Below are 13,113 nucleotides of genomic sequence, written 5' to 3' on the forward strand. Positions count from 1 at the left end.
CAGAAATTGTGTGGAAAAGTTCTCTAAAGGAATATAAACTCAGAAGGCTTTAAGAAGTCTTAAGAATCAGGGTGACACCTCAACACTGCCATTCTGTTGTCTCCCCCAGTTCACAAACTAGTAACCAAACTAATAAAATTTACTGTGTCTTTGTTTTAGAATAATTCACTTCACCAGATTTCACCTCCTGCTATTTTTCTTCCATGTGTTATGTGACTGTGGCAAGGTCTGGCAGTGTAAAGCTGATGTCACTTCTAATCACAGGATTGCTGAGGCTTCAGTGGGCCTCTGGAGACCTCCTAGACTAACCCTGCCCTCAAAGCAGGATCAGCTAGAGCAGGTTGCCTCAGGCTCTGTCCAGCTGGGGTTTAAGTATCTCCAGTGACAGACACTTTATAACTTCTCCAGTCAACTTGTTCCCATGATCAGTTCCCTTGACAGGGAAAAAAACTTTTCCTTATATTTAAGTAGAATGTCCTGATTGTCAATTTGTGCCCATTCCCTCTTGTCCTCTCACTGGATATCACTATGAAGGAACTGTTTAAAGGTCCTTCCCATCAGGTACTTACACACCTTAATAAATTCCCCCTGGGCCTTCACATCTGGAGCCAATGCAACTCCCCCTCTCCTCCTCTCTCCAGTTTCTTCACTTTCTCAGTGGCCCTTCCTCAAACACTTGCTTTTTCCCATTTCTGTGCAGTTCCTATATCATCAAGCTCTAAAATAACCATTGCAATCTTGTGAAGCAATTCTATCTTGCAGTTACATCAGAACAGTTGATAGATCTACTATAGTTCTGGGACTGCTAGATCTTCTGCACTCTTTTTCTTCAGGAATTTCTTCCCAAATGGCAACCCTACCTAGCTGCTCCCTGAGTATATTCAAGTCCATATAATATTCTATTTTCATTCTTTCCTATAACATAAATCAGAAATTCTGGAATCTCTGTATCTGTACCCAGGAAACATCAGCATATTACAACAGAAGTGGTTTTAGGGAACGAATCTTCTGAGTAATGTTCATATTAACCAGAGTAGGAGCCTTTAGAAAAATAAATTAATTTGAGCTGAATTTCAATACTGCAGAGCAGCACTTTGCAGAAAACCTTTTCTTACCTGGAAATCCTGGGAATCCCCTTTCTCCAGGGGGGCCAGGAATAGAAATACCAGGCCATCCAGGTTCACCTCTGTCTCCTTTTGGTCCAATATCTCCTGAGTATCCTGGGGGCCCTGTCTCACTCTGACCTTATAAGGAAACAATTATGTACATAAAGCTTACAGCGAGTACAAATACAGATGTGCAGAACAGAAATACCAGTTGCAGATGTTCCTCCTTGCAAGGGTTGCCTAGTGTTCTTTTTCTGATTCTCTCTTGGAAGCTGGATAGAGTTTTGTTGAATCTGGCCCTAATTCATCACTTTCAAAGAAAGTAATCTTTTTGCTTGAATGCTCTTCTTCAGGGGCTATTTTATATGGTGTCATTATTGTCTGTAACTTGAAATCTAAATTGATTGCATGGTTCTAAATTTAATTTTCTATCAGCATATATTTGTACTCTTTAGATAGATTATAAGCATTGTTTTTTAACGGTGATTCAAAAGCACCTTTTGAAAGTTGTGAATACATCAGCATGAGTGAAATCCACATTCCTCTTAAGTTTGAGGCACAACTCTCATGGACTTTAAATGGAGCTGGGATTTCACAAGTCTCCTTTTAATTTGTTAGTTTTATCTTTTGCATATTAAAAAAAAAGAGAGAGACTTGGCTCTCCTTTGAAGCATCTGCACTGAACTTTTTAATTTTATAAACAGCCTTGAAACATTCCAACAAAACTATGCGAGTAATGGAAGTTTGAAAGTTTTCCCCACGAAGAACTGCAGGTGTGCCATTAAGCATACTTTAGATTCTGTTTGAAAGTTTAGCCTAAGCTTAATGATATCTTCTGGGCAAGGCAAACATCAAAATAACATGCACCTTTCCTTGCACATTCAGTCATGTAGAAGATTTTCTGTTCCAGTTTTTTCTCATCTTTACCTGGAGCTCCTGCAGAACCCTTTTGACCTTTTAATCCATCCAAGCCATCCAGTCCAGGCAATCCAGGAAGACCTGAGAGGTGTTACACAGGTATGACTGACCAACAATCCTTTACAGTCACAATTAAAAATCAAGCCTATTTTCAATCTGACAACACATACTGGATCAAGATGGGCTATTTGCTGAATTTGATTGCTGGCAACTGCAGAGGAGGTCACATTGCAGTGCAGTCTTTTTGGAAAGGCAAATGTGAAAAATTTAAAAATTTTAGTCATAATACAGTTTCACATCAAAGCAATCAGAAAGCACAACTTTCAATTCTTTAGGTCCTTCCATCCTGCAGCTAGCAGCTTATGGGTAGAGAACCTTGTGTCTGTGCCTGGACTGCTACTGCTACATGTGGCTGCTACTCCAAAGTTCACTGTGCTACTACTTCATGGCTCTGATGGGGATGCAGACACTAGCTAAGATAGCTGTAAAACTGGAACTTCTTTACAGCTTCTGTTCAAAATAGAAGTACAGTTTAACCTAGCTGCAGCAAAAAGAGGATTTCCACCTGGCTTCTTTTCTCTTGTCCTGCAGACTTCACACAGAAAACTATGCTTTTTTGCATCACTATTACAAAAGCTCTTTGAACTGAACAGCACAAAATCGTTGAAGACAACAAATTATAATTGAAACTTCTGGTGACACATGGTAGTATATAGAGCATCTCTGTCCCTAGTGATGTTCACTACTAGCACTGGCTGAATGTTTGTGGTGGTCAGACATAACTTTTGCTTTATGACTTGTGCTTTTTTGAAAATTGCTAAAACACAATAAATAAAATAATAGATGCCACTTTTTAATCAATTTTTAAGAAATTTGAACTAATCTAAGGTTGTGTTTGTTGTTTGCAGTCAAGGGTAAAAATTATTTCCATGTCATCAGTGTTTTTAGTTCCTAGGTTATATAGATAAACTATCAAATGTGAGAACAAATACCTCCTCAGTGCAGACAGAAGTCTGTCACCTGGTGATAGCAACAGGTCTGGCAAAACTGATGGGTCATTTGTGACAGGTTTCAAAGAGGTTTCAGAGACAGGAGCAGACTTGGGATGCCTCTTGCTCCAGAGAGGGACACCAAACATCAAAGAGCTGAATGATACTGTCAGTGCCTGTTCCTGTCTCTGTTCCACTTCTGCTGCTCATTTCTGCCTCCCTTCCTTCCCCATCAATTCCTCTCCCAGCCCTGCAGGATTCCCAGTCCACTTGCAGTGGGTTTTTCCCACAAGTCTGAATTATCTGTGTGTGTCTCCTTTCCTCTGGCTCCTTCCTGGCACAGAAGATGTAGTTTCTCTGTTGGGTGCCTGTGCTTGATCCCAGCATGTCCTGCAGCTCACCAATCTGCCATGTATCCAGAGCAGGCATCTTGGGAGAATTTATTGCTCTATTTAAGCACATAAGAATGGATATATTTTTTAAAGTTTATAAACTGCTTTATAAATTCAGCAAGGACAAATTGCCGTAGGAACAACAACAAAAATACCCTTCATCAGCTGCTTCACCTGCCAAATTTAAGTGTCCCTAGTTCAAAGATGGATCATCTGAGAATGAAAAAAATAAAAAAGCCCTAGAGTTCTCTAGCAGGCACACCAAAAATTATAATCATATAGCTTTGTTCCCAGAAACTGTTGAATTATTTTAGTTAAGATTTAACAAAAGATGAATTAAAAAAAAAAAAAAAAGATAAAACAGTCTGGAAAAATTTTAAATCCAGAAATTTTTTTAAAACCTACAAAACATTGATAATATACTCTGTGTAATGCACCTTATAATATGGGATACTAGTAATCCAACCTGTAATATCTTCTATTACATTAATTAACTGTTCTTTAACTTTTCATGACATTCTAACTTTCATTCCTGTGTTCTGTAGCCTTCTTGTGCTTTGGACATGTTCCCATTTAAAAATTTATGTATGAGTTGCTTTTGGGGAATTTAACAGTGGTATTTTAAAATTATTAAGAACTCCTAACTAATTTTGGCCCCCAGGTCACCATTTAAAACTTTTTTGATCTCTGGCTCATTCTGGCAAGATTAATGGCTTGGTTTTACTTGCTTTCCAGGGAATTTCTGACACATTTGCCAACAATCCATTATAATATCAGCACTTGTAATTCTGGATTTTTGGATTGCTATGGTCCCATATTTCTAGGTACAGCTGAATTGGCTGACCTGAGCATGAACCACTATTTCTGTGCTTTACAGCCCAATTCAGCTCCTACTCACACAAGTCCTCCTCGTGGTTGTCTGAGTTTTACTTGCTCCATCAAGGATTACTCACACAAGTAAGGCTTGCCAGGCTAAGCCCTTAACTAGTAAAACAACTGTAATAAAGAAAATGGGGTTATCCTTTAATAGATTATCTTTAACTTACTTTTTTTTAAATCTAGAAGTTTTTTAAAATCTAAAATTTCAGGCACAAGACCTTTAATGTAACTGAGAACCAATGAGACTAATGAGGCCATGTACTTAGCTATGAATTATCCATTTTGTTTCTAATATCCATTTAGTTTCATTCAAGTTCTAACCAGAACTTGATGAAAACAGCACTAAGATCTATACATCCAGTTGAATTGGAATACAAATACCAGTCAGTTTTCATTACTGGGTATAGTTTCAAACGTATTGACATTCTTTTCAGCTATGCTGGCAATACATAGAATCCTCAGCTTAGCAGGCAACTCTGTCTCTAACGATTTGTCATTTGGGACTGAACTTTTCCCTCTGCAGGACGTGTGTTAATGTCATGTTCCTGTGCAGGACTTGGGATAACTTCTGCACAAGATAATAAAGAAGTGTCTTTAGAAGGAAAGAACCCATCAGTTATGAAGAAGTTTGCTGCAGAAGAATGTTTTTTTTATTTTTTGACCCCTTTCAGACATCCCTGCTGCTGCAGATCTCTGCCTTTGTTACAGCAAATATTGCCTGCAACACTGAAATGTTCTCTTGCATATTATGTACCAGCAGGGAATCTGTCATGACAGTTTAAATCAGCACTGCTTATTTACTGCAAGCAATCATAAATTGTTTCCATTTTTCATTTGAATTTTCAGTAATTTGTAAGAAACCTTCTCAATTTGTCCTTAAACTGAATTTGAAAAAATGTATCTATTGTCCTCTCTAACCATATTTTGTAGTCCCAAGTGTTACTTTAGTGTGGTTTCTGTATATGAGTCACTAATTATCTTCCTGTTTGGGAACTGATTATGAGGCACACTATAACAGACACAGGAAACAGGGCTGATAACTTTCTTTATGGGGTATTAATAACTTACAATTTCAATTCTAAGCATAGTAAAAATTAATCATATTCTCCAGCAAAAATAATTGTATAGATTAACTGATATTCAATCTAAACACAACAATCATTGCAAGAAGTGTAAATCAGAATTTGGAGGAAACACTTCTATGCTAAATACTCCAAAATCAGACAAGCAACAAGAAAACCAACTTAAGTTAACTCAAGTTATCGCAATTTGTTAAAACAAATTTGAAAAACAAAGCTGTCATAGCAGCCTGCTGGGTTTTACAGAGTAACAGTGGCACTCCATGGTGAAAATGTAGAACACAGTATAACTGAAGTGAAGGCGAAACAACTGAATTACTGCAAACTCCTTTTTCTTTCCTAATGTTTTGCTATTGGTTACATCAGCTAAGCCAGACTCTTTCTACCTTCCTCCTTACTCATTTTAGATTGTAGCCCAATTTTCCAAAGTAGCATTTCTGTTACTTATCAAAGGTAATGGGAACTGGCCTAAGTCTTCTAGCAGTTTAAGAGACCACAGAGTCCAAATCACAGTCGCAGTAAGGCCTTTTCCATTTTCACTACTGAAAGAGTATTTATGTACCAGTATCTGGTACTGTCACATTACCACTAGAATGGCACTGTATATTCTGTTTACCTTTTCTGCCTTGGGATCCAGGTAACCCTTGCAATCCTGGAGGTCCCAAAATTCCAGGTTTCCCTTTTTCCCCAGGTTCTCCTGGCAATCCTTGAGGACCTGTAGCTCCTGAGAGTGAAAGAAACACCTTTGAAGATGTAATTTTATTAAACTGTTTATTTTTTTTCCCATGCTATGCAGCACACAGCTGTGTTAACAGAAGTACCTACAAGAGTTTGGGAATGTAGGAAGAATTGATGGGTCTTGCTCTCTGACACTGAGCAGATATTTGCTGCTATAAGTACAGATATAGCTTTCAGTGCCCCCTCTCATGTGATCTCTGATTTCTCCAGCCTCCTCACAGAGACACCTCAAGCGCCTTCTCCTGTCCCATGTATCTTTTGAGCTATTCCATGGCACTATTTTTTAAACTTTGGCATTACCTGGTAATCCAGGTAGCCCTGGATATCCAGGGTCACCCTTGGATCCTGGTCTTCCAGGCTGTCCTTGGATACCTGGTAAACCCTTCTCCCCTGGAAATCCACAAAGTCCTTAAAGGGAAAAAAAAAAAAAGTATTTGCTATATAATGGTTCAAAATGCACAGGGAGAAGAGCTCCCTCTGCTAACAAAATTTAGAGAAAATAAATTTTTAAGTCTAATTTTGTTTTCAGTCAAAGAGACATACCTGGCAATCCTGGATCTCCCATTGACCCTTTCTGACCATGTGGACCAAGCAGAGGAGTTGGGTCACCTCTCTTGCCTGTTGAGGTACAGTGAATTCCATTTTATACAAGCATCCTTTCCAAAATACCAAAGCTGGAAAGTCATTAATAGATATAAACAGTTATAGAAGGGGCTAAAAGAACACAAAATGGGAATTACTTTGGCACATGCAAATTATGACAGTTCACTTTGACTGCATTTTCTCTTATTTGAATTGACAAATTTTCCATATCCACAGAATGGATTTGTACATTATTTTGATGGAATTTTTAAGTTCTGTGAAATTTGACAGGAATTTATCTTCTAAATTAGCAATACCTACTTTTAAAGGAACAAGCTGTTAAAGAATATACTGAAATACAACTTTTGCCTTCAGGTAAGTGAGACTAATTTCTAATTATATTCATGTTTTATGGGAAAACAGAAGGACAGGATAGAAGTGAAAATAATTTTCTAGTGAATGCTCACCGTCTTTCCCACATGTATCCTAACAATATGGCTATATAAACTCATGTCTATATAAACTCATTACCTTTACATCCTTTGGAGCCAGTCAGTCCTGGATATCCAGGGCTTCCAGGTAAGCCAGCATCACCCTAATTTTTTTTAAAGACAAAATAAAAATGTTTGACATGGGTGTAGTAGAAATGATCTGCAGAAGCATTTGATTCACTGAGCAAAACTATATCTTAAGCTCAACAGAAAAAAAATCCTGTCTTTGTTACATATCTAACACTGGCCAACAACAAGAAACTGTAGTTTAGACTTGCTAATAATTTTTATTTTATGCTTTTATAGCTTATTCTCGTTCTTGGCTCAAACAGCTTCATTTCCCCACAGATGGCTTGAATAATTTTATTTAATAGGCACCATAAAATAGATATCCAATATTGTTGTATGTTACCCAAAATTTACTATAAACATTAACCAGAAATATTGTGATGTCACAATAAAAATGTAGATTTCCCTATTTTTCATTTTGAATAATAACCATTAATCAGCAAAGAAATTTAATTAAACAAACTAAGCAAAAGTATGTCCCTTTACCAAGAAAATAACTGTGCCTTTCCCTTCCTGTAATCTCATTGTCTACCTATCCAGCATACAAGAAGTGAAGAATTAATTATACCTTGCATGAAATGTTTGTGTGGTTTTGTGTATTTGTTCTTGAGCAATACTGCTTGCCTGGGTTCTGCTTGGGGCAAAGATGACTTGCTTTGTCTTGTCTGCGGCCGTGGTCACTTCACACAGCAGGGTATGAAGAAGCAGCTACATATTAACTGCATAATTGTGCTGCTGCTATGTTATGATCTCTGTGGTAAGTGGTTTGTCAATCTGTTCTTAAGAATAATGTTAAAAACTTAATTTTGTGCATCTGTTTTTTGCCTTCCTTTTTTAGTGTAGTGGAACCTGGACTTCAAACCACATGGCAAAACACTACATCAGAAGAGGCAGCCAGAAGAGGTCCTTTCCTAACTCCCACCACAGTTCCTGCTGAAACGTAACCAAGGCACAGAGGTGTTTCAGTAGGGAATTTACAGTTCCTACTAGACCAGCTGGCTCTTCTCAGAGGGAACATCTAATGGGTGAGTACAATACAAGCACCCTTTCTTTGAGGCAGGAGATAACTGCAAAGTCCAGGACACTTCACTACCACTCTGTTTACCTGGTCACCTGGCTCTCCTTGAAAACCTGTAATTCCTTGAAGGCCCTTTGGTCCAGGCAAACCCCGTGATCCTGGAAACCCCATCACTCCAGTGTCACCTTGGTCACCTGGTAGTCCTGGAACACCATTCTTTCCTGGAAATCCTCGTGTGCCTCTGAAACCAGTATTGCCTTTTTCACCTGAAGTTGATTGCAGAACAAGATAATGACCAATCAAATCAAGCCAGTGTTTGACACAGATTTTCAATATGACAATGCTTTCACTCTTGGTGTATTGCCTTAGTGATAATCCAGAGAAATTATACAGCCAGTTTAAGAACCTGTAAACATGGTATGGTGGCTGGATGTTACTGCAACCCTGAGTCCACACTGTGAAAACTACCAGTGATTTATGTCAGAGAAATGTGTGTGTATGCAGAGCTTTTATGAACTTACCTCTTTCACCTCTCAATCCATGCTCACCAGGAAACCCTGGGTCCCCCATTTGTCCTTTCTCCAGACGGAGGGTAACACAACCACTGTCTCCTGGAGGCCCCCTTTCACCTTGGAAGTAACATATGCAATGTAAATATATCCTCACGAGTGACGTGTCCTGAAAACCAGTTTGATAGATACTAATAGAGAAAGCCTTCAAGTACTTATGTGACTCTATTTTTTCAGCAGGTTCACTGCTGACAGAATTTGCAATACTGCCCTTGCTTTTTTATTCAGTCATAACCCAGGTGATATTAAATCGGAAGAATTAGTAAAGATTGTGAAATTATGAAAGACAGCAATTTTGAGCTGCCCATGATTGTATCTTGCAGATGATTATTCTCTTTCCTATAAAAAATTACACAGATTTTTATCACAGTAGTAACAAAACTAAATATAGCAACAATATAACTAGAGAGTGAAGTGGATTTTTACAAACCTTTTATTCCCATATCTCCACATTCTCCACTAGGCCCAGGTAGACCCATTTTTCCTTCTTCACCTTTTACACCAAAGATTCCCATTGGGCCTTGTATTCCTGGGAGTCCTGGGAATCCCTGGGGTCCTTGAATGCCTTTGCTTCCTGGTAATATGAAATGCTTTATTTACATGTTAAGTCTGCTTATACTGCTGCTGTCATATTCTAAGGAATAGTATAAAGCAAAACCAGGATGTTTAGAAGGACTTTTTAGGAAATCAGCAGAACTAGAAAACCATTAGTTGGAGCATGATGTCATGCCACGGTCAAACTCCTCTTGAAACCCTGACTCCACTGAAGCAAATTGCCTCCTGCTACCTGCAGTCAGCCCCTGACAATTTAGGCTACCCTTATTCCTAAAGCAGTTATCCCCAACACGGCACCAGATCTTGCATGTGGCTATTGGATTATGGGAGACTCGTTCTGCTCTCTGTCCCTGCCCTCAGGCTCAGGAGGCTGGCCCCAAAGAACAGTTGGACTTGCCATTAAAGACTGAGGCAAAGAAGGCATCAAGTACCTCATCCTTTGTCACTGTTTCCCCCACTCCCATCCAATAAAGGATGGAGATTCTTACTCCTCCTTTTGCTGGTAATGTATTTATAGAAGCATTTTTATTGTCTTTTACAGCAATAGCCAGATTGAGTTCTAGTTTCACTTTGGGCCTTTTGATTTTCTCCCCCCATAAACCCTAAGACAGGCTTGTCCTCCTGAGTTGCCTGTCCCTTCTTCCAAACTTCATACACTCTCTCTTTTTTCCCGAGTTCAGCTAAAGCTCTGTTCAGCCCAGCTGCTCATCTTCCTCACTGGCTTGTCTTTCAGTGCATGGGATGGCCTGTTCCCATGCCTTAAAAATTTCCTTCTTGAAGAATGTTCAGCCTTCCTGGACTCATTTGCCCCTCAGGACTGCCACCCAAGAATTTCTGTTAACTCTAAACATATTCCTCTTATTATAGCCTATTACAACCTATTACAAATAGTCAGGAAATAATATATAGAAATATGTCAGTGTTGTAAAACAACTAAAGCACCAGGATGCATCAAGATGCATCAAACTGTATTCATCCCTATGTTTTTATCATATGAGAAAGAACAAGGTTCTTTGGTTCTATGGTTATTGAGTTTACACTGCTACAGTCTCATCCTTGAAGCTGGATAGAGAGGTGGGTGCAAAGTACTTCCTAACCTTAACAACAGTAAAAAGGGCTCCCTCTACAAGGGAACTTAGAGGTGAGATGGTCTGCAGGATATTTAACATACCTGTCTCTCCTGGGAAGCCAATGGGTCCTTTATTGCCTGGAAGTCCTGGGGGACCGCGTGAGCCTGGAGGACCTGGAGGACCTCGTGAGCCCAGAGTGCCTTTGAGACCCTTGATTCCAGGTGGCCCAGCCAGGCCCCTGTCTCCCCTCTGACCTTTAAAGCCTGGTAAACCTGAGAAAGAGAGCTTTAATCTATGTACGTAAATGCAGGCAAAAGTTAAGCAATTGTATATAAAAAGTTGAAAGTGATAGATTTGGTATAAATTTGAAGATCATCAAACATGGCAAATTAAGTTGAAACCTCTTTTTTACCATGTTGGAGTTCTCACCCTACCTAGATTTTTCAACTGGAATATTTGTTTTCTAGTATTTCCTTAGTGAAAGACAATAGGAGAGCAGTGCGAAAAATCCCTACTAATTTGCAAATACTTTTGATAGATGTGTCTCCTAGCTCTTCCTAAATAACACTTCAATTGAAGAATAAGGAAGATAAAAGCTTCACAGTAGTGACAGGAGCTCAGTTAAGTTACTCAGGACAATAGATAAGAGACAACTCTTTGTTATAGTGAACTCACTGTGATTTGGCCAGTTAAGAAACAGCATGGGAAAAGAAGTTGGGATACACCTGAGATGCACAGTCTACAGTCCTTGAGTTTACAGAAATGTGCAAAATACAGTGTACACCCCCAGTAATGAGCAGTCCCCATGGCAACATTTGTCATGCCAGCTACAAAAATCATGGGATGAAATCTGGCAGAAAATATATGCAAAGCTTAGAGCTGTGAGGCAGCCTGCTGGCTGTTGTGTACCTTGAGGTCCTGGCAGGCCCATGACACCTCTGAGTCCAGGTGGTCCTGGTAAGCCTGGGACACATGGTGAGCCAGGGAAGCCCGGACAGCCTGGTGCTCCTACATCACCTTCTGGGCCTCTAAAACCTTTGGCACCTGGAAATCCTGGGGTACCAGGTTGTCCTGGAAAAAAAAACAACTTGTTAATTCCATTACTCACTGTCCCTCAAAATTCCTAGTTTTAATTTTGAAATGTACGTGTTCAGTTACTATAATATCTTATCCTCTAGTTTTTGAATAGTTTGTGAAAAGTAATGTTTTTCTGCAATTTAGAATTGGCTGTTGTGGAAAACTTCTTTCTTTAAGGAACAAATACAAATTCAACCCTCATCTATAGGTACAGAAGAGTTTCAGATGTGTAGGAGCAGAATGGGAGTAGCTCACTGGCCTGCACCAGGTGCTCAGCACTGGCTCAGTTCTGTAGGTGTTCCCTGCACTGAAGGATGGGTGCATCTGCTTAGGGCCAGGCAAAAGGAACACCGGTAAAAGGAAACAGCAATATCCTCTATGGCATGGGAAGTATGTGGTGCTGTGGGGACATTGCTGCAGCAAACAGCAAAATGTAAATGTAAAAACAGGGAATACTCTTAGCAGCCACCATTATGGATCTGAGTGAAAGGAAGGTTTCTCTGAACCAGGAACACCTTTGCTCAGATATTGTCCTTTGAACATGTAGAAGTGTTTCACAGAAACTGGCCCATACCTTGAAGTCCAGGAATGCCTGGATTACCCCTTGCTCCCTGTGCACCAGGGGGTCCTGGCAGTCCCCTGTTGCCTGGGATTCCTGGAGGGCCATATGTGGTGTCACCTGGAAGACCCTTCTGACCATCTGTGCCAGGTGGGCCTGGAAGGCCATTTTTGCCATCAATTGTATATCCTCTTTCACCTTCATCACCAGGATCACCAGCTGTGCCTCGAAAGCCTGTTGATGTGATTTTTAAATTCAGATAAAGCTTAATTCAGCAGGAGTTCAGGGCTTTTTGTTTTGTTCTGCCCCCCCACCCCACCCCCCTGCCCCCCAAACTGTGGACTATTTTAGTCCAAATTTAGCCAGATTTAAACTGCCACCTTACAAAGAAAAATAGCATCATAAATTAAATTTCATGTTTCTTATTTATAGCTAATGACACATGAGGATTGGAGGAGGTAATTCCTATTGGAAGTGACAGGGGTTTTATTTGGGGCAACATCTGTCTTGAGTACTGTCACTACTGTCCAGTTCAGTGCTCTCTGGACACTGAACTATTCATTTCAATTCAATTCTGCTTTACCCTACCCTACCCTACCTTTCTCTGCATTACCACTTGACCAGCAGCTCTCAAAATCTCCCAAATTAGGGAAAGCACAACTCACCTTCTGGCCCAGGGATTCCTGCTCCTGGCCTTCCTCGTTGGCCTTTTGGCCCATCAAAACCATTTGGTCCAGGATGTCCAGGGAGTCCTTTTAAACCCTTTTGTCCTGGAAATAAAAACGAAATACATGAAAAGGCTGTCAGAGCACTAAAATGTGTGATCTACGGATTTTATCTTTATTTCACACAAATTCACATACCTTGAATACAAGCTCATCTCATCTGCTTCTAACACTTTGGACAAGAGCCACTGCCCAAGTCATAAACAAATGCATGGGTGCTGTTTTTCTAAATTAACATGTTCCCTATTCCATTAACAGCAGACTGCAAATCACCAGTGTCAATTAGGAAAATATATT

General features: G+C 39.7%; 1 protein-coding gene across 1 annotated transcript in view; it reads right to left on the reverse strand.

Moving 5' to 3' along the window:
- Positions 1-13,113, reverse strand: part of COL4A4 (collagen type IV alpha 4 chain) — a 62,052-nt gene that overhangs the window by 10,666 nt on the left and 38,273 nt on the right. Inside the window, exons 26-38 of the mRNA XM_031505649.2 lie at positions 12,757-12,861; positions 12,107-12,325; positions 11,365-11,526; positions 10,557-10,727; positions 9,261-9,404; positions 8,783-8,890; positions 8,349-8,527; positions 7,215-7,278; positions 6,645-6,719; positions 6,402-6,509; positions 5,980-6,087; positions 2,034-2,105; positions 1,116-1,244 (exon numbers count right to left, since the gene is read on the reverse strand). Of these exons, the coding sequence (XP_031361509.2) occupies positions 1,116-1,244; positions 2,034-2,105; positions 5,980-6,087; positions 6,402-6,509; positions 6,645-6,719; positions 7,215-7,278; positions 8,349-8,527; positions 8,783-8,890; positions 9,261-9,404; positions 10,557-10,727; positions 11,365-11,526; positions 12,107-12,325; positions 12,757-12,861 (1,644 nt within the window). The remainder of the gene's footprint in view (positions 1-1,115; positions 1,245-2,033; positions 2,106-5,979; positions 6,088-6,401; positions 6,510-6,644; positions 6,720-7,214; positions 7,279-8,348; positions 8,528-8,782; positions 8,891-9,260; positions 9,405-10,556; positions 10,728-11,364; positions 11,527-12,106; positions 12,326-12,756; positions 12,862-13,113) is intronic.

This window comes from Lonchura striata, chromosome 10 (assembly GCF_046129695.1).
Source record: "Lonchura striata isolate bLonStr1 chromosome 10, bLonStr1.mat, whole genome shotgun sequence".
NCBI classification, from domain to species: Eukaryota; Metazoa; Chordata; class Aves; order Passeriformes; family Estrildidae; genus Lonchura; species Lonchura striata.